Raw genomic sequence first — 22,206 nt, forward strand, 5'->3', positions numbered from 1 at the left:
GGAGGGGTTGAGAAGGAGAAGAGTCCTGGATGGCTGTGTCCACAGCTATGCTTCTCAATCTGATTCTGTGCCATTGTGCCACCTCTTTGGTTTCTCAAAGTCCAAAGAATGTTTCAGGTGTTTCTCAGTGGTAAAAACATTGAGAAGGGCTGAATCTTAATCACCCCTGCTTAGCTCCCAAGACCTGATGAGATCAAGCTAGACAATTCCTGCAGGTATTTAGTATTTAAATGGCAAATCTCTGCTCTGATAAGGTGTATGTGTAAACCAAATTGGAATGTTCAGACAGATTGCACGTGGATTTTATATTTACTAGATGAATGAATGAAACAAATGAATTTGTGGTGCTTGAATTTAACTTACCATGTAGGCTTGGTCAAGAGCTTGTTTCCTGTAGTCCAGTTCTTCTTCTAGATAACCTTTTATTTTACAGAATTGCTCCTACAATTGATAACAATTTATTTTTAAAAAGTAAAATTAATTACTAATTCAATTAGTTACTCTGATACTTGATGTAATGGCACTGGAGAAAAAAGTAGACAATTTGATATTCAAAATGACGTGTGAATCAAATATAAAACACCGTTCTGAAAGCTGGCTATGTTTCACCTTACCATGTCACTCTCCAGTTCCATCATCTTCTGATGCAGAGCTGCTTCAGCTCCTTCAATCTGCTGTATCCACTACAGGACAAAAAAATGGCAAAGCAGTCTATTCAAAATATTCCATAATATAATAATCTATTCAATAATAATCTATTCAATCCATAATAAAGGTAAAGGTATCCCCTGTGCAAGCACCGAGTCATGTCTGACCCTTGGGGTGACGCCCTCTAGCGTTTTCATGGCAGACTCAATACAGGGTGGTTTGCCAGTGCCTTCCCCAGTCATTACCGTTTACCCCCCAGCAGCAAGCTGGGTACTCATTTTACCGACCTCAGAAGGATGGAAGGCTGAGTCAACCTTGAGCCGGCTGCTGGGATTGAACTCCCAACCTCATGGGCAAAGTTTTCAGACGGCTGCCTTACCACTCTGCGCCACAAGAGGCTCTTCAATCCATAATAATCTATTCAATTCATTATCCAAGCCCATATGATGTACTGCCCTTGACCTATTTATATTCCCCCGACATACTGCAATCTGTAAATATTCCTGTTAAGTCTCATTCCATGTCCGTATCCAGGTTGCTACTGTTAGGGCAGATTCCTCCTTCTTGGAAGTGCCACACTCAATCTTCTCTCCTCTCCCAGCTAGAGGTGTAGTTTGAAACCTACCTCTGTGTCTCCTCTTTCCTATAGAGTATGTTAATTCCTAAATAAACCTTTATCTACTCTTTAATCAGGTTGCACACTTTTTCTGTGTTAATCACTCTGCCAGAACTAAGTTCAGAAAAAAAACTTGTCTCTAATGGAGACTAGGACCATTTCTGCACTAGGGATATCATTCAGATTTGTATTTTTAAAGGGTTGAGTTTTTCATTCATTTCCGCACTGAAATTTCACTTTTCAGGCACAAACTCAAATTGCCCTTTCACTTGCCCCGCAGCAAGGAAGTCCTCAGAAATCCAGTTTTCATTTTTTAAAGTGGGGTCTAACAGGGTCTATTTCAGGACTGTTCAGTGCAGAAATACATACATTCAGTTTTTTGCACTATTTTGCACTATTTTGAATGTTTGGGCACACCCCTTTCTTTGTTGCTATCCTCCCTCCCCCTCCCATGAGAAAGTTGCCCACCCTAGCACTCCCCTCTTCTATGTGCTCTGTGTCCAAATCTTTCCCCTCCCAATAGCCCCCTTCATTCCAAGTTCCCCTTCCCACCCAACGTGTTTTGGTTAAAAAAAAAAAAAAGGTTATCACATTACAAAGTCACAGTGTTGTAACAAGTAAGACTATTTTTTGTCCCTGGAGGGCAGGTGCAGACTTCACTCAGATGCCCTTCCCCCAGCTGGCTTCTGAAGGATGGGAGGGAGGCAGGTGCAGATAAATCGGTGCACGTCTTCCTCCATCCAAGCCCACAGCTACCTTGTGCAGCATTGGGGAAGGTTTCCCCAATGCTGCATGAAATGGTTGTCAAACAGATGGTTGTCAGATGGTTGTCCAGGAGGAGAGGCACAGAGGTCTCCTTGCTTCTCCTCAATCCGAGCCCACAGCTGTCTTGTGTGAAAAACGTATGACAAATTATAGCTTGGGAAATGAGGGGCGAAAAGCAGAGTACCAACTCACATAATCTCATCAGAGTCCAAAGTGAGACTAAAATCAAGTATGTCTCCTAATGTGGAAACATCCCTCTGAAGTCTTTTTGCAGATATTTCCCCCTGACAAACAATGGCATTGTATAAGACAATTTTGAGGATATCCAAATGTTGTTATTAATCATTCCTTCACTCATTGGATCCAGATGAGTGATTCTGTACATGGAATGATCCCCATCCATGGAGATCACTATTTCATTAACATTCATTATCATAATTTCATTATTATTAATTCAATCTAAACAGTTATGAGACTGCATATTTCCTCATAATTATTGAAAAGGGAAGATTATGTCTGGTTTGTGGAGTGTGGCATTCAGCTTTCAAATTCACAGCTCATAATAGATACACTTAGAAGAAGAAGAAGAGTTGGTTCTTATATGCCACTTTTCCCTACCCAAAGGAGGCTCAAAGCGGCTTACAGTCGCCTTCCCATTCCTCTCCCCACAACACACACCCTGTGGGATGGGTGAGGCTGAGAGAGCCCTGATATCACTGCCCGGTCAGAACAGTTTTATCAGTGCCGTGGCGAGCCCAAGGTCACCCAGCTGGCTGCATGTGGGGGAGTGCAGAATCGAACCTGGCATGCCAGATTAGAAGTCCGCACTCCTAACCACTACACCAAACTGGCTCTCATACTTGCAACTATAAAAATGGTACCTTTTCTGCAAGGGATAATACAGTGCTTGCTTGAATTATGGCAACTTGTTCTTCATTTCTTAAATTCTGTAAAATAAAAATAAGAAAAATCAAGTTAAGAAAGCAGCAGTGACTTTCTAATCAGGTAGTGGTTTTTTAAAGAAAGAGAAAATCCAATTTTGAATTATCTGATCCAGAGAACCATCATGGGTGCAAAGATTCCAGTGGGCTTCCAAGCTTCCCCATCTGCAAGGGATTCTCTATTCTTCCTCCAAATGGAGGAAACAAATTTATGTATGCAAAAGAATGCATATGAAGAACTCAAAATGACTGCATATACAATTCTGTGTGCACATTGCAAAATATGTTTGAATTTGGCTTAGTGACAGAGATATCATTATAATAAAGCCAGTAAGTGGACCCAGGAGGAGTTGGGCCTCATTGTTTATTGGCCAATCAGGTCAGCTATCCCAATCCTGACTGCCTCCTCCTCCTCCAACCTGATTGGCTCTCTGTCCAATGGGCGGACAATCAGGTTGCATCCTGCCTTGGCTGCATCCCCCTCCAACTTTTTCTATATGGAAGAAATGCCAGCTACCACTAAGGTAGGGAGGCGGCTGGAGCTGGAAGGGAGGGCAGGGGGCCAGGGACTGTGGCTGGGGGGTGGGGGGGAACAGAGAGGGAGCTCCCGCCAGTGCTCCTGCAGCCCCATGGCCTTGCCAGGAGGAGCAGAGTCCCCCCCCCAGCACTTCTCCCCTACTTTGAAAAGGCCCACCAAGACTCCTGGAGGTCTCAATGGGACTTCTGGAGGCAGCGGAGGGCAGTGGAACGTACCCAGCACTCCCCCCACCATGAAATGGCCTCAGCAGGCCTTCAGGGGGTGGCAGGGGGAGCAAACTGCCCCCCCCCCCGCACTCACCCCTGCCTCCAAAAGCTGGACTGTAAATAAAAGTTTAAAGATTACTTACCCCATTGTCACCCAAGATGTCTAATTGCTTTATGAGGTCTGGAATACTAACATCCTAGAAAACAGATGGCACAAAAAAGACAAGAATTACAATTTTTCACAATCATTGTTAAAAAGAATTCTATGCAGTGCCAGCAGGGATAGTCCAACCCCCCCCCCCCATTTCCCTTTCCCAAAGCAATCACCTATAGCCTCTAAAATGCAATGCTTAGGACTGGGTACTTGCAGAAATGAAAAGCCACACATTAGTGGTTGCCCTGAGGAGAGGAAAGAGCAAATAGCCCATCCTGCTTACTTCATGCTGTGGACAGAATAATCAGGAGGGTAGGTTACATCTCTGGGTTGAGAAAGCCCGGGAGATTTTGGGGGTGGAGCCTGAGGAGGGAGGCTTTGAGGGGGGGGACTTTAATGGGGCATAATGCCCTAGAGTTCACCTTCCAAAGTGGCCATTTTCTCTAAGTGAATTTATCTGTCGCCTGATCAGTTGTAATCTCAGGAGATCTCCAGCCACCAACTGGAGGCAAACCTGTAAGATAGGAGTGTGTGCTTGCTTTCCTTTTCTCAATGCAACTGCTCCTGTTGCATGGCTTGTCATCCATGTCGGTCCCCCTGACTCTCAGACTCTCTTTTTTGAGGCTCATGGAAAACTGCTGGGAGTGAAAGAAGAACCTTCTTCTGCTGGTGTTTTCTATTGGCATAGCATAAAATGTAGCCCAATGTTGTTTTCCCTATAAACTTTCAAACAACTGAGGTGAATTAAGGAAAAAATGCCTAACAACCAAGCTGCAAAGCCAGGATCAGGCTGAAAGGTCTAGGATCTGGCAAAACCATTTGCCTCCTACCCTGTTGGCAGTAATATCCTTATCCATTGTTGTTCCTCTATATATTTATGAAACAGCCTAGGGGCTGGGACATGTCTGGCTGTCCAAGCTGGAATAGGGCCAATCAGGGTGCAGCTAGCTTTGCCCTTGTTTGCCCTGCCCTTGCAACTCCCGCCCTCCGTCCCTGGACTCTAGCCTATTTGCTCTCAGATGCCTCAGTGCCTGGAGCCAGCAGCAGGTAAGGGGAGAGGCCCTGGGCAAAGGATCGTGGTGGAGGGCCTTTTAATGACTGCCTCGTGGCCTGCTAGGCTGAGCATGCTGACGAGGGCCTCCCGGCCTGCTGACTACTCGTTAAGGACTGCTAAGGAGCTGACTAGCTGACTGCTAAGAAGCTCTGTCCCCGCTCTGCTAACGAGCTGCCCAGCCCCCACCCGCCCCACTTGATCTGGTTGCAAGCTGCCTCCCAAGGCCACCAGGGGTCAAGGGCCAGGAACTGTTCTTAGGAATGGATTTGAAGCTAATGTTTATCTAATAGTATGTTTCCCAATGACCATGTTTTTCTGACTGAGTTACAAGGCCCTATATGGTTATGCATCCAGTGCTTTGCTTAAATCAAATGAACATAGGGCAAGCCTAAATCATGTAGTACTTTGAGCTGAATTCTGGCTTGGTGAAATATCATCTACTATCATTGGGCCTTCCCTATAGGACAGTGGTCCCCAAACGTTTTATCACCAGGGACTGGTCAACGCTTGACAATTTTACAGAGGCCCGGAGGAGGGGGTCTTTCGCCGAGGGGTGTCACCGCCGCCACCTGAGCCCCTGCTCTGCTTGCTTACCCACTGCCACCTAACTTCCCGCCACCCAGCAGCAGCTGGGCAGTGCCACTCCGATGGGGAGCCCCAGCCATGGCAGCCGTTGGAGAGCACCAAAGGTGAGCTGGTGGCAGAGTAGCAGCAGCCCTCGAGGCAGCAGCCACGGAGGAACAAGAGGAGGAGCCGCAGCCCGGTACTGACTGATCCATGGACTGGTCCCGTTCCCTGGACCAGGGGTTGGGGACCACTGCTATAGGAGACCCTCAGCCATGCAGCAGTGGGTTGGAAAAGTCCAAGAGTCTAAGTAGCAGCTTAAATATCTATGAGCTGTTTCTTCCAGTGTGAAGTGACAGTTGGCACAACCATAGTGGAAACCTGACCTGGATAGCCCAGGGAAGCCCGATCAGAAGCTAAGCAGGGTCAGCCCTGGCTAGCTCTTGGAAAGGCGACCTCCAGGCCATGACGTGGGGGCAGGCAATGGCAAACCACCTCCGAATGTCTCTTGCCTGGTTTCCAAACAGTCTTAGGATCTCCTGGATATACAACACTTATGCCGTGCGATAAATACCACAGTCAAACCCCATCTTTGATTGCAGCCCTTCTGCCCCGTTATTGTTTTTTCAAACTCACAGGATCTTTTCTAGTTCTTAAAACTGTGAGTCTGGGTCCTTGATCAGAGCAGTTGCTTCTTCTGCTCATAACAGCCCTGTCCAGACATTAAATGAATGCATGAAGGGAGATTAATGAGGTTGTGTTGATCTGCCCCATGCCTAACTTCCACGCATTCAAGAGTTTCGTGCTCTCAGAGACTATACATGAATGCACCTAGGCCTCTGTTTTTGTTATCTGGTACCTAGAAAATAGGAGATTGTGCATACAGCAACGCATAAATACTTGAGGATATCTATGCCAACTCTGTGCAAACAAAATGCTTTAATTCATTAACAATTGGGCAAGGCAAGTGGGTCTGATTATGAGAAGCACACCATGTGCTTACCTGTACCTAAATGGCTGAATACGCAGGATTGTCTACTATTGTCTACTATATCAGTGAGTTTGTGAACGTACCTTGACACCTTCTTTCATGCAGTAGATCTGCAGAGCACTTACGCCACCAGAGAATGGGTGGATCTGGAGATTAAATGGTGGAGACTTTCTTTCCCTTTCCTTGAAATAAAATATGAAGGCATGAGAAATTATGCTGGAATTAACAGAGCATATTGGTTAAATGCCATGCTCCACAGGCACAAGGTTGATGGGATCTTCCCCACCTGGCCATCTCTGGTGGAGTCCCCTCCCATCCTAGCAATAAACATTGCTAGAATTGGAAAGGGTTCCATGAGTGAGAGAAAGTTTATGGGATTCACATGCAATAATAGCCATATAAGTTGGGCAGATGTAGTAAGGAGGGGGTGGGGGAAAGATCACTTTTCTGCCTCTTTGATAAGTCCAGTTCTGCTCCCAAAAGAGAAAGGAGAAGTTTTGCCCATTCCTCCATCCCTTTGCAGCTGCCTGACTAATTTGGCCATTAGTACACAGGAGTCCCTCAACCCTAGGAATAAACTTCCCTTTGGAAGGGAAATGGGGAAAGTTCCAGACCCTCAGTGCCTCTGTTCACTGGATCCAAGCCATTGTCTTTTAATTAGGTATCCATTCTTCATTTCATTTTCTAAAACAGTTAATTCTCCATCCTTTAAGAAGAGGCAAAGACAGATGCATCATGTTGTTGGGGTGTGGGGGTGTGCTGTTCACTTGTATGGGAAGGAACTGAAGCCTAAACCTAAGGTCAGTCACATATTTTGTAGTTTCTTTATGAATTATGAATAACCTTTCAATAGTCTTTACATATTTATAACATCCAGAACTACTTTGTGATTCAGAACTACTTAGTGATTTGAACACTTATTCGTTATAGGAGGCCTGGCTCCAAAGCCCCTTAATGGCCTGTGTGGCCCCTTCCAGCTCTATGATTCTAAACTCTCACAGAGCTGGAATGATGCAGTGTGGTTGAGCCTAGCAGTGAGACATGTATGCAAGTGAGCATCCCTCAGTATTTATCTGTTGTACATATTTTTTTCTGGTTGAACAGTCAGGCACAGGCAGGGTGGGATGGTGATGTTCCAGGACAAAACCAGGACACAGTATTTCTGGCCAGAAGAAGAGGAGAAGGATTGTATATCACAATTTTCTCTGCTTTAAAGAAATTAAAAGTTGTATGCAATTGCCATATCTCCTTCTCCCCACAACAGACACCTTGTGAAGTAGGTGGAGTTGAGAGAACTGTGACTAGCCCAAGGCCAGCCAGCTGGCTGCATGTAGTGGGGAATCAAACCTGGTCCTCCAGATTAGAGTCTGCTGCTCTTAACCATTACACTAAGCTACCTCTCCAGCACAGATGTCTGCCTTTGTTGAGATGTTTGTCAACACATTCACAGAACGTATCCACTGACATGTAACTTAACAGACCCACATTAAAAAAGAATGCTCTGATGAATATGTCGTAAGACAACTCAATGGACATCCCCTGATGGAAAAACTTGTGTGATTTACTTGAGTACACAGTTTGTGGCTGGATAAGGCAAGAAGGCCGAGCTAATGAACCTACACAATCATTTCAATAAATCTTGAAATGGAAAAGAAATGTAATCAGTGCTCCAAGCTTACTTGTAAATATTCATCAATTATACTTAAAGGTATAACCAAAGCAGATCAGTCCCAATCTCTTTCCTGTACAATAAAGAGTTTATAACTTCTTACTTCAAGTTCTAGATTTCGGAATTCCAGCAGCTCATTCTGATCCCTGGCATCTTGCAGCTCTTGTTGCAACCGGCTGTTGTCGACTTCCAACTTTTCTATCTAAAAGGAAGATATAAATTTATAATTAGTTGGATTGTTTCCAAGGCACATTCAGTTAGAAGTTCATCATGACCTTCCCTCTCCTTTTCCCACTAAGTATGTTTAGGGAAAAAAAGCATTCAGTTGTTTTGACTTCATTGTCCATGTGATAATGGAAAACATAACAAAGCCTTGTAGAGGTCAGAAATGTGTGTGCTGTAAATGAGCACAACTGCGGTTAAAAATAGCAAAAGCAGATCAGGACATTGCACTACATTTATATCTGCTGATCTGGGACTTTGGTGGGGGGATTCTTAGGCTTTTATGGATGAAAGTAGGCTTGTGCGCTTTGGCACGTTTTGGCCACTTTGGCGGCCATTCAAGCTCGAGGCGGCCAGTGCCATGGTGCGGGACAGGAGGGGCGGCACACCAGTCAGCGCAGGCATGCAGGCAGGCACAGTGCTCTGCACCTGTGTGTGGGTGCCAGGTCGTGCGCCACCACCGGTGTTGCCCCTCCCCCCACATGCTGTGGCGCTGGCTGCCTTGGGCTTGAATGGCTGCCGAAGCAGCCAAAGTGCGCCGAACCACACAAGCCTAGTCTGAAGGTTCTTTAACTGCTCTGAAGTATCCAATCTGCAGACATGTGACCAACTGCACTTGCAGTCTTACCTGACCATCCTCATGCTGTCTCTTTGTCACTAGGCAAGAAAAGTCCCCTTGTGTTGTTATTTGAAGAAGAGTTAGTTTTTATACCAACCCACAGTGACCCAAATTTCATGCCCAAATGATCCCTCCCACCACCAAAAATCTCTAGAATTCAGCCTGGTCTGGAGGAAATTCACCAACCATCCCACAGTGGCAATCAGCAATTCCCTGGATATGCAAGGAGGTCCACAAGAGACAAAAAATAGCACATCCCTTCCTGCCCACCCACTCGCAATCTGCCTAAGTTAATAAAATCAGCATTAGAGATAGCATGGGATATAAGATTGGGAATGTTGCTGTGAGAAATCTGTGAAAAGGATGGACTCTCCCTTGCCTGCACACAAGGCCACCTCTGGAACCATCTCAGTTTGTTTCATTTTCTGCATAAACAAATATTGGGATCTGGAATAGACTAATCTTCAGCTGTTCCATTTTGGGGCGCCTTAACCCACATTATGGTATGCCACATGAGCATTCATGATTCAACATACCTTATCCAAAAGCTCCTGATTCCTCTTAATGAAAAGCTGCTTATCTTCTACCCAGTGGGAGTCCTGTTTGATGAAAACAAACAGCTTAGAAGTGTTGAAAAGGCAAGGTCTGGAGTACAAAGAAGAGAAGAAGACCCTGCAGGGGCAGCAAGAAGACAATTGGATAGGATAGTGAGGTCAGCACCTCATCTCCTGTGAAGTGTTATTTCTTGTCTGTCTCTAGATTGCTAATTTTAGGCCAATTCCCTCCTTCTTCTTAGACGTGCCACACTTCAAGCTCCTCTTTCTCACTCAGCTAGAGGTGTAGTTAGGAACCCCTTTCTATCTCTCCTCTTTCACATTGTTTTTTAGTTCCTAATTCACCTTTGTATATTCTTTACTCGCATTGAGAAATGTTGCTGTTTTAATTACTCTGCCAACAAAAAATAGTAATACTTGGTATTTGTATTTCAATTGTTCAAAGCATTTCGTATATGTTGTTGTATTTTAATTCTTACCAAAACCTGTATGATGCATTATCATCTGGAGATGATGGGTTGAGATTGAAAGGGAGTACCTTCTTGCCTAAGGGCACCCTAAAAAGGTCACAACATAGGTAAGCTTTACAGTAGGGACTTCCTGTCTCCTAGCTCACTCTGCCAGTTTTCACACTAATTACACTCCAGCAGTGAATGAGACATCTGCAATACATGTTTCTTTATAGTGTATGTGACATAATCATCATTGGACTTGTTCCTTTCATTAAAATCAGTCATGAAAACTTAAATTGGTAGGTAGTGCTGACATCTCCTGGCAGAACTGCAAACTGACTATGTTGGGCTAAATAAAAATACTTTGAATTAATTATGTCATTTAGTAATAACTAGCAGGAAAGCCCATTGTGCAAAAAATACAACAGGCTCTAGGCAGCCTGTGCTCCCTGTCAATAATCCCCCCCAGCCTGCAAAGGTAGGGGGGAGTAATGAAAAGGAGCGCAGGCCATGCCCAGTCCCTTTAAACACTCCCTCCCAACCTGCTAAGGCAAGGTGGGGTGAGTGATTAAACAGAGTGGGTCCCCCACATGTGTTACAGCTGATCATGACACTGGGCAGCTGTCATGATGACCTGTAATGCACATGCAGGGGCTGGTCCCCTTAAACACTGAGGCAGAAGGAGTGTTTAAATGAAGCAGGGCTCCCATGAGTCCTACAGCTGACTATGGCAGCTGCCCAGCTGTCATGATCAGCTGTAAAGTATGCATGGGACTTTAAACACTCCCTCCCAACCAAAGGGCTGTCATGACAAGTTGAAATGTGTGCAGGGAGGCCGTTCCCTTTAAATGGCCCCCCTCATGCTTCGGCAACATGCTGAATGTTTCAAAGGCTCCTGGCAGGAAGCCTCATTCTGGAGGACTTGGAACATTGAACACATTGTCAGAAGTATGTGCAGTCAATTATATTGTACAGATAAATGTGATGTCATTTTGTAATAAGTCCAAACTGATGTCTTCCTCATCCCACATTGAAGATCTCAGTATTTACAGTGCAGGAGTCTTTGATCTTTTGATTGCCGGACTTCCAAAATATTTCACATAATGCTGAATCTCTCATGGAAAGAAAAGAAGACTTTTCAACCGAATCCCATGTGGCTCTAGGGTCAGAGGGTTGATGTAAACTCACTGATACCTATTTAGCTACAACTGGGTGTTCACAATGGGGCAATTTGCTCCACCTCTCCCTGTGTCCAGATGAGGGAGTGTTTTCCCTGCCGAACCCGGCCTGCTCCAGATTAGTGCTTCCAGCTGAGGTAGCCAGTGCAGAGAATTTCTGTTATTTATTTATTTATTATTATATTTATATACCACCCTCCCCGAGGGCTCAGGGCGGTTTGCAGAAAACAGGGAGGATACATTTAACACATGGTAACAGGTAACAATAACAGCAGTAATAACAATAATAATTTAACATGATAATAACAATGATACATAAAAAAGAAATTGTAAGAGCCTCAGCTCAACTCTTACCGGACCCTGTGGTCAAACGATTAATGTTGGTCGTAGGGGGGGGGAGCTTGAGGGCCAACTGGAAGTGGTGGTTTGGTCGACCTCAACCAAATGCCTGGCAGAGGAGCTCCCTTTTGCAGGCCCTGTGGAACTGTTTAGGTTCTGTCAGGGCCCTGATCTCCTCTGGGAGCTCGTTCCACCAGGTGGGGGCCAGAATGGAGAAAGCTCCGGCCCTGGTTGAGGTCAAGCGGGCTTCCTTGGGAGCAGGGACCACCTGCTTTACGCTTTATGCTTTACGGTGGTCCAGGGATTTTTTTTTTCAGAGGTGGGATTGCATTACAATACATTACAATGCAATCCCACCTTCTTGAAAATAAAAAATACCCCAGTTGGCACCACAGCACTGTGCAGTGCCACAGAGCCAACTAGGGATTTTTTTGTCCTATCCAGGACACCGTAGTCAGGGGAGGAACTGGGCCTGGATGGCCCAACTCTTCCCTGCCATCCCTGGGACTGGCCCAACAAAGGCCCCAGTGGTGCCTGCGGCAAGGAAAGGATCATGGATGAATCCAAGTTCCTTTGGCATGGGGCTACCGAGGGTCTGAGTTGGGCCAGCCGTGATGTCATCTGGAAGCGGGGATTAGGCCCGCAACCAGATATGCGCTGGGCTGGGCCTTAGTCATCATGCAGAAAAAGTTTCAGTGACATTCAGGTCAATCATTCACTGTCAGCCTCATCTACTTCACATGATCGTTGAGAGGATGAAATGAAGCAAGGAAGTACCATACATGCTTATTACAGGGAGGGATGGAATGAAAATGTAATTTTATGTGAATTTTTATGTGAATGAGATCTTGTACACGGCCCAGAGACGATCTGCTGGGAGGGTGGTATAGGTATTAAACAGATAAATGATAGATAGACATGCAGACTGATAGACAAATAGATATTGTTATTGATTTATTTACTTCAATTTATACCATATCTTTCTTCCCAGTGGAGACTGAAAGTATCATTCTCATCTCCATTTTATACTCACAACAACTCTGTGTAGTAGGTTAGTGAGGGTATGGCTGGCCCAAGGTCACCCTACAAATGGCAGGGGATTTCTAGATGGGTCTCCAGATCCTGTTCCAACAACACTCTGACTGCTACTATAGGAGTCATCCCATCTTTACAGCAGTTATTGAGGACAACAAAGCAGTAGCTGATCCCAGTCAGGGTCACACAGCACATGCAGAAGGCTTCTTCTAACTCTTCATCTAATGCTCGGGCCAAGGCAGAACGCTGCCAAAGAAGCATTTAGCCAGCAGCTCCCAGCATTCTCTGACTCTGTCAGCTGCAAGTTGAAAGACAGCCCAAAGGGTTCTTCTTTGCTTCACTAGTGCTTAAGGCACAAATGAGCTTTAACCAGTACTGCCATCCTAGGTGTAAACTGCACGGAACTTTTATTCCAACCCCTGGTCGATTCAGTCCCTGCCCTCTACACAGAATGCGATTTCCCTTTGGATTTGGGGTGATTTAAATTTTCCTTCTGCAGCAAGAAGGATCGATCTGGAGTGACCCTTTTTAATGCTCAGTATATTTTAAAATCGCATTGTTTTGAATCTGGGCTCTCCTCCATGGTAGGGAACCCATGATTGGCCACAGGTTGTCATGTGATAAGCCTGCCTTAAAGGAGAAGCCCCTAATTTCTCTCAACTTCTGTTGGTCTTGGATTTTTTTTTCTGCCTTCTTTGATCCTCTTACACCCCCCCCCCCTTCAAGAAAAGAAAGGATTTTTTCCTCCCTCCTCTGACTTCTTGGATCCTCTCCCCCCTTCAAGAAAACAAAGAAAGAGTCTCCATTTGCCTCCCCCCCTCTTCTGAGCCTCTCTAACCACGTGCAGAAGACTTTCCTGTTTCAATGGGGAGGGCGGGGAGAAGAAGACTCGAGTTCAAAGCGATCTGAATTCAACAGGATTGACAATGGAATAAACAAAGTAAGTGCAGACTCTGCCCTAGAATCTGGCAATACATGGCTTTTCTCTGAACTCTGACTAGTCCTGAAGTTTGGGGGATGTATCTCACATTTAACTGTATATGTGTTGAATGCAACATGAGAATTACCTCCCAAGATTAGGTGTAGAAAGTCCATGGATCCTACATGCATTCACTGTAATTTGCGAAGAGCACTTTTGGCAGATATATTCAAATGGGTAGCCGTGTTGGTCTGAAGTAGCACAATAAAATCAGAGTCCAGTAGCACCTGTAAGACCAACAAAGATTTATTCAGGGCGTGAGCTTTCGAGTGCAAGCACTCTTCGTCAGACTATGATCTTCTTACATGACACTGATATTATCAATGATATTATCATTGGTTGTATTTGGCCGTGACACAGTCTACTGATGTAACAGAATTGATTTTTGCTATATATTCCCTGTTATGTAAGAAGATCATAGTCTGACGAAGGGTGCTTGCACTCGAAAGCTCACGTCCTGAATAAATCTTTGTTGGTCTTAAAGGTTCTACTGGACCCTGATTTTTTTGGCAGATATGTTATGTAGAATTGGTAAGAAAAAGATCTTGATTGAATTGGCAGAAAAGACAGACATTGCCTGTTCTGGTTCAACCCCTATTCAGTGTAACGGCAACTAGAACCAAATTAATCAATTGTTCTGCTTCAAATTCTAGGTGGCTGCATTTCATAGATAGGAAAGAAATCAGAGTATGCCACACAGTCATTTTTTCTATGCTTCCCTCATAGGCTTTCTCTGAAGAGCTGGTTTGCCCATTATGAAGCATATCTTTACACATTGTATTATATAGAAAACCATATAATTAACAGCTATATACACACACACAGCAAAGCAGATTATGAAAAATCCCATGTAATGCATCTACCTGTCCTTTCTGGGCCAGTGTTTTTTCCAAATCTTCTATTTTAGCTTTATACCTCTGGACCTCAGCTTGGAGCTGCTCCTGTGCCTGTTAAAGAAATTGCCAGACCATAATTTTAAAAAATGTCGCAGTACACATCAAGTAAGATGGATTTCAGGATACTGGTGAAAGCTAGGCGTGGGAAACTTAAAGTGAGTTCATTGAAAGATGCCTAATTTTATCTGCATCTTTTCAGCAGAGGACTATTGGTTTGAAGTTCCTTTTTATATTGCTGAGCCTTCATTTGATTAAAAAACACATAAAATAGTAATTTTGGATAAAGACTATAGTTATAAAATGAAATAAAGATAAAATAAATAAAATATATACAGTTTAGTTGGTTTCTTTCTGCAGTGGGTTTGCTTCGTTTGTTTTGTCTTCCTTTGGGTATGGCATTGTTTGTGTTTTCCTTGGTACTGGGATGGCTCCTATGAGGAAGGGCAGCAAGAAGGGGAGGAAGTCTGGTGGCTCGGCAACTGCGGGGACAAATGGCTTAGGAGCCTGCTCAAGCTCGGCCCTGGCTGGTACTGCTGTAGCCCTGCATGGGACCAGAGGAGCAATGAGGCAGTTGCAGGAGTGAGAGGCCAGCCTTGATGCATGGGTGCTGGATATGGCGTGTGTAGGGGCTCCTTCCTGTGAGGCTGGACTGTGGCAAGGAGTGCTGCCTTCCATTTCTGGCAATCCTGTTGGTGGGATTTCTGGAGAGGGCAGCAAGGGCTTGACTGCCATGGCAGGGCAAGCATCGGTGGAGAGGGCGGCAGTTTTGAGTACTGGGGATGGGGGGGGGGGCTGGGATGGTTGGGCCTTTCCTGGATCCAGTGGGAGGGGAAACCAGGCATGGTCAATAGTGTGCAGACGCCAGTGCTGGTGATGGTCTGCATTAATATAGGTCTCGGTACTGGCCCCCACCTCCATCCCTGCATTTGTTATGGTGGTTACCCATACGGGTGGCCTTCTTTTGGGCATCATGGGGTTTCTCTCATGGGGAGTTATCAATGGTTGGAAGGGTATACTTCAGGTGATGGGGAGGGAAGGGCCTCTGTGAGTCAGCAAGGCTCATTTTTTACTCCAGGGGGGGTTGGGCCTCGGTGGGCTCTGGGTCCATTTGCCCCACTGGGGGGTTTGATTGGGGTGGGAGGCCCTGTCCCCATTCAGGTGGCGGCAGGAGGGTAACTATGCCCAGATGTCTCAGAGGGTGCCTGGTCAAAGGGAGGTGGCTGGGTACAGATCTCCTGGAACATCGTCTGTAGGGGGAAGACTAGTTGGTGATTGCATGGCAGCCGGGGTGTTGGGAGAGCAGGCGGATGGTTCTGATCTTGGCCAAGCAGGATCTGGATTCACAGGTTCCTTCGGGGAATACGATTGCACCTGGCAGGGATGTCTTTGTTCAGGAAGGTGGGAGAAGCAGTGAGTTGCCAGCTAAGATGCAGGAGAAGAAGAGGACCAGCAAGGACAGATCCTGTCTCATCCTCATTGGAGGATGAGGTGGATTCCAGCTTATGGAATGGGACCTATTGGATGAAGGGATATCTTGTGCCAGGGGTCCCTAACTGGCTGGCAAAAAATGGGCATTTGTGTTGGACTATTTTGCAAAAGGGGAAGACACTGGGTGCCCTTCACAGCTACCTGTGGGGTTTGCAGACGTGGATCATAGAATCATAGAATAATAAAGTTCGATGGACTAGATGACCTCTTGGGTCATCTAGTCCTGCACTTTACAGGACTCTTACAATTCTATTGCTCATCCACTGTAACCTGCCAGCTCCTTTTACCTTCACAGAATCAGCCTCTCTGTCAAATGGCTACCCAGCCTTTATTTTAAAATTTCCAAAGATGGAGAACCCACCACCTCCCAGTGTAGCCTGTTCCACTGAGAAACCACTCTGTGAGGAACTTCTTCTAGATGTTTATATGGAATTTCTTTTGAATTAATTTCTGGTCCATCCCTCTGGGGCAAGAGAGAACAACTCTGTTCCATCCTCTACATGGCAGCCTTTTAAATACTTGTAGTTATCAGATCCCCTCAGTTATCTCCTCTCCAAGCTAAACAGACCAAGCTCCCCCAACCTTTCTTCATATATCTTGGTCTCCAAACCCCTCAACATCTTTGCTGCCCCCCTCTGGACACACTCCAGTTTGTCTACATCCCTCTTCAACTGTGGTGCCCAAAACTGAACACAGTACTCCAAGAGAGGCCGAACCAGAGCAGAATAAAGTGGTACTATCAGCTCCTGTGATCTGGACATGATATTCCCTTTGATACAACCCAAAATCCCATTTGCCTTTTTAGCCATTGAGTCACACTGCTGAATCATGTTCAATGTATGGTCTACTACGACTCCTAGATCCTTTTGGCACATACTACTGCCGAGACAAGTCTCCCTCATCCTATATTGGTGTATATGGTTTTTCCTACCTAAATACAGAACTTTACATTTGTCCCTATTGAATTTCATTTTATTCAGTTTAGAAGAAGAAGAAGAAGAAGAAGAGGACGAGGAAGAGGAAGAGGAAGAAGAAGAAGAAGAAGAAGAGTTGGTTCTTATATGCCGCTTTTTCCCTACCCGAAGGAGTCTCAAAGCGGCTTACAGACCTTCCCATTCCTCTCCCTACAACAGACACCCTGTGGGGTGGGTGAGGCTGAGAGAGCCCTGATATTACTGCTCTGTCAGAACAGTTTTATCAGTGCCATGGCGAGCCCAAGGTCACCCAGCTGGTTGCTTGTGGGGGAGCGCAGAATCGAACCTGGCTTGCCAGATTAGAAGTCCGCACTCCTAACCACTAGACCACTTCTCGAGCCTGTCAAGATCATTCTGTATTCTGATTCTGTCTTCTGTTGTGTTTGCTACCCCTCCCAGTTTAGTATCGTCTGCAAATTTAATATGTACCCCCTCTAATCCCTCATCCAAATAATTTATAAATATGTTGAACGCCTAGGTTCATTTACCGAGCAAGCTTAGGGGGAAGGCTCTCAATGCTATGTTGACATGCTTAAATGCATTAAATCAGATGATGAGGAAGCTTGCACTAGGATGTGGGTCAAGAAGGATAAGCCATCTTATAAAGGGGATTTTGTGTTCATTTCATGGCTGAGTAGATATACTGAGTATTTATGTCTGGTCTCAGCGGTTTACCCGGAGATGGCCTGGCACTTGGCCCACCATCAGGCACATGTTTCAGAGGGCAAGGTAACTGCTGGGGATGCTGCAGCTCTGGGCTATGATAGCTCTTTTCAGAAGTGTGCTTCGAACAATATGCTTACTCATTGAGAGGTGGGCTCACGTCACATGGCTTCTGGGAGTTATGAAGGTCCTGCCCACATTTTAAGAGGGAAGCTCTGGGAGTTTATTGGGATTTTAATCAGGGGGGCTGCCCCAGGAAGATGTGCTGATATGATCATGTTTGTGAACTGTATGGTGGCCCTCATTCGAAAGCAGGGCACAACTGGGCTCCTTTTTGAAAGGGCCACTCCACCTCCTAGAAAGAAAGTGGGGCCGGATTTCCTGGTGGAAATGGGGAATGAAAAGCTTCCTCTGGCCAATGTTGCACTTCTGTTCACCCTCACCCCTACCCCAGTGTGCTTAGCGACTGTTCTACCATTGCTTGCTGTTTACCTGGATAGGGTAATGGCGGAGTATATCAGGCTGGGGTTTTCTATGGGCTTTCAGATCCCCTTTGCCTGGCATAGTGGAGGCCACATTAATGAAGGAAGTGGGGGAGGGCATGGGCCCCTTCTCTGCCCCTCCTCTTTCCAACTTATGGTTTTCCCCTTTGGGAGTGGTACCTAAAAAGTCACCTGGGGAATATCAGTTAATTCACCACTTGTCCTATCCCAGGGGATCTTCAGTTAATAATAGCATTGCACCAGAGCTTTGGTCAATAAGATATGCATCTTTGGACAAAGCAGCGTCTTTGGTTTGGGCATTTGGAAAGGGGGTGCTGATGTCAAAATGCAATATCAGGTCTTCTTTTTGCCTGCTCCTGGTGCATCCAGAAGATTTCTTTGTGCTGAGTTTTAAATTTATGGGACATGGTATGTGGACAGGGCAATGCCCATGTTGCTGTTAAATAGCTTGCATGGCATTTGAGGCTTTCAGCTCCTTTTTGGAATGGGTGGTTAAGGGCAGGGCAGGCTGTTCTTATATCACTCCTTGTTGGATGATTTTTATTCATTAGTCCTGCAGGTTCTAGAGCAGGGGTAGTCAACCTGTGGTCCTCCCGATGTTCATGGACTACAATTACCATGAGCCCACGTCAGCAAACGCTGGCAGGTTGACTACCCCTGTTCTAGAGAATGTGCGGACAGGTTGTCTTTGGCAGAGGAGATAGGGGTGTCGTTAGCACATAAAAAGACTGAAGGATCTTCATCTTGTCTCACTTACTTGGGCATTTCTATATATTCAGTTGCAGGTTGTTCTCAGCTGCTGAGGGATAAGGTACGGGGATTGCTTCTTCGGCTGGAGGATTTGATGGGCAGGAAAAAGTGCAGGCTTAGGGAGATGCAGGCATTGATGGGGCATCTCAATTTTGCCTGTAAGGCCATGTTGCCGGGATGGGCTTTCTGCACTCGGCTGCCTAGGTCCATGTCCAAGGTTGCCTCCCCTCACCATCACATTCAGATTTCTAAGGCTTTAAAGGAACTTCTTGTGGTTTGGTGGGATTACTTGTAGAACTTTAATGGGGTTGCTATTTGGCAGTCCCCTTTGTAGCTCAGAGAAACTTTTCAGGTGCACTCTAATGCTTCCGGGAGCCTTGGTTTTGGGTTTTTAAAAAAACAATAACATGGTGTTCACAGTGCTGGCCTCCTGATTGGGGAACTTCAGGATTGTTATGGGATCTGACCTTTTGGGAGTTATTTCCGATTGTAACAGCAGTTTTCCTGTGGAGGGGTCTGTTCCAAAATATACAGGTGGTTTTCTGGTGTGATAATCAGTCTGTGGTGTGGGTAGTCAACAGGCTTCATACTCCAAATGGGTGATGTGTCTGGTTCATAATCTGGTGCTCATTTGTTTGGAGTATAACATCACTTTCACTGCCAAGTATATTCCAGGGGTGGACAACTACATAGAAGATGAGTTATCCCATTTCCAGGATTTGAGGGTGATCACACTAGAGGCAAACTTATGCCCAGAAGAGTTTCCAGAAGACCTGTGGAATCTTGGGAGGAACACATCATTGAGGGGCTGACTGGTTCTCTGGCACCAGTGACCAGAAGGGCATATGAGGCTATGGTCACTAAGTATCTGAATTGCACTCAGGACTAGGGTTGCTCTCCAGGGTGAGGTCACAGTGTTGAGTTGATGGCTTTGTGCCTAGCACAATGAGAGTGCATTTAGCAGGCATCGCCTTCTATTGTAAGTTGAAGAACAGGTGAGATCCTGGATCATCATTCCTCATTAGGAAGACACTGGAAGGATGGCAGCACCTGGCCCCCTGCCATTGGGATGTGAGGCAACTTATTTCCCTGGGATTGTAGGGCAGCTTGCTGGTGGTGCTATAGTCTGTGTGCAGCTCCAGTTTTGATGTCACTTTTCAGGACGGCTTTCACTCTGGCATCCTTTGGAGCCTTTTGCTGTAGTGAGTTCCTGGCAGCATCTAAGAGTGATGCTGGATCCCGTTTATGAGTCTGGAATGTAATAGTGGATGGATATGAACTGTTCAGAAAAAACATAATAGATCGAAGAGGTGGAAGAGTGGCACTGTATGTGAGGAAAGGGCTTACCTGTCAGGAAATTCTAGTGAAGGAGAGCATATCTACAGTGGAAAGCATCTGAGTGAAATAAGCGAGGGGAAAACAAACAGTGTGGTGGTTGGTGTTTGCTACCGACCGCCTGACCAATGAGAGGATGTGGATGCTGCACTTTGTGAGAAGCTTGGGAAAATATCCAAGCAGCAGGACCTTGTAATCATGGGCAACTTCAATTTCCCAGATGTGTGCTGGGAAACAAACTCTGCAAAGCGTCCTCAGTCATGCAACTTTCTGACCTGCCTGGCTGACAACTTCATTTATCAAATGGTAGATGAACCCACAAGAGGTTCAGCCATACTGGACTTAATACTGACCAACAGGCAAGAGTTGGTGGATGAGGTGAAGGAGGTGGGGACCCTAGGGGGAAGTGGCCATGTCCTCATAGAATTCCTTTTGAGATGGGGAGGCAAGGAAGCTTGTAGCCAGAAACGGATGTTGGAGTGGGCGCCACTCAAACAAGAGCTATTGCATGCTCAATCCATGACTATCCCAGAAAGACGAAAACACTGCAGGAGCTCTAAGAAGCCTATTTGGATGAACCGAGAACTTCAAGAGGAAATAAGAAAGAAAAGGGAAATGTTCAGGAAATGGAGGGAAGGAGAGAGCTCTAAAGAAGAGTACCTACAGGTTACTAGGCACTGTAGATCAATATTCAGAAAGGCCAAAGTTGAGAATGAGCTAAAATTGGCCAGGGAAGCCCATTGTAACAAGAAAAGATTATTCAGTTATGTGAGGAGCAAACGTAAAGTAAAGGAGGCAATAGGCCCACTGTTGGGTGCAGATGGACAAACTCTAACGGAGGATGCAGAGAAAGCAGAAAGGTTCAGCACCTATTTTACATCTGTTTTTTCCCACAGGTCAAAGTGTTTAGGCACATCTAGAGAGAGCAATAGCCAAGGGATAGTGTCTGGGTGGCAGGTTGACATGGACAGAGAGGTTGTCGAGAGGCATTTAGCTGCACTGGATGAGTTCAAATCCCCTGGGCCGGGTGAAATGCACCCGAGAGTGCTCAAAGAACTTTCCGGAGAACTTGCAGAACCCTTGCCCATCATCTTTGGGACCTCTTTAAGGACTGGAGATGTCCCGGAGGACTGGAAGAGAGCAAACTTTATTCCGATCTTCAAAAAAGGGAGGAAGGATGACCCGGGAAACTACAGACCAATGAGTCTGACCTCTGTTGTGAGGAAGATAATATAGCAGATATTAAAGGGAGCGATCTGCAAACATCTGGAGGACAATTTGGTGATCCAAGGAAGTCAGCATGGATTTGTATTCAACAGGTCCTGTCAGACCAACCTGGTTTCCTTTTTTGACCAAGTAACAGGTTTGCTGGATCATGGAAATTTGATTGACGTTGTTTACTTGGATTTTAGTAAAGCTTTTGATAAGGTTCCCCGTTCTGATGGATAAATTGAAGGAGTGCAATCTGGATTTTCAGATAGTTAAGTGGATAGGGAATTGGTTAGAGAACTGCACTCAAAGAGTCATTGTCAATGGTGTTTCATCAGACTGGAGAGAGGTGAGTAGCGGGGTACTCCAGGGCTCGGTGCTCAGTCCGGTACTTTTTAGCATATTTATTAATGATCTAGATGAGGGGGTGGAGGGACTACTCATCAAGTTTGCAGATTACACCAAATTGGGAGGATTGGCAAATACTCCAGAAGATATAGACAGAGTTCAATGAGACCTGAACAGAATGTAAAAATGGGCAAATCAGAACAAGATGCAATTTAGTAAACATAAGTGTAAAGTTCTGCATCTGGGTCAGAAAAATGAAAAGCATGCCTACTGAATGGGGGATACGCTTCTAGGTAACACTATGTGTGAACGAGACCTTGGGGTACTTGTGGATTGTAAGCTAAACATGAGCAGGCAGTGTGATGCAGTGGTAAAAAAGGCAAATGCCATTTTGGGCTGTATCAACAGGGGCATCACATCAAAATCACAAGATGTCATAGTCTCATTGTATACGGCACTGGTCAGACCACATCTGGAGTACTGTGTGCAGTTCTGGAGGCCTCACTTCAAGAAGGA

General features: G+C 45.6%; 1 protein-coding gene across 1 annotated transcript in view; it reads right to left on the reverse strand.

The window, feature by feature from the left end:
• JAKMIP2 (janus kinase and microtubule interacting protein 2) overlaps positions 1–22,206 on the reverse strand; it is a 160,536-nt gene that overhangs the window by 18,942 nt on the left and 119,388 nt on the right. The window contains exons 11-18 of the mRNA XM_077327005.1: positions 14,388–14,471; positions 9,524–9,586; positions 8,250–8,348; positions 6,561–6,659; positions 3,858–3,911; positions 2,911–2,976; positions 615–683; positions 364–441 (exon numbers count right to left, since the gene is read on the reverse strand). Coding sequence (XP_077183120.1) covers positions 364–441; positions 615–683; positions 2,911–2,976; positions 3,858–3,911; positions 6,561–6,659; positions 8,250–8,348; positions 9,524–9,586; positions 14,388–14,471 — 612 coding nt within the window. The remainder of the gene's footprint in view (positions 1–363; positions 442–614; positions 684–2,910; positions 2,977–3,857; positions 3,912–6,560; positions 6,660–8,249; positions 8,349–9,523; positions 9,587–14,387; positions 14,472–22,206) is intronic.

Source organism: Paroedura picta, chromosome 3 (genome assembly GCF_049243985.1).
Source record: "Paroedura picta isolate Pp20150507F chromosome 3, Ppicta_v3.0, whole genome shotgun sequence".
NCBI lineage: Eukaryota > Metazoa > Chordata > Lepidosauria > Squamata > Gekkonidae > Paroedura > Paroedura picta.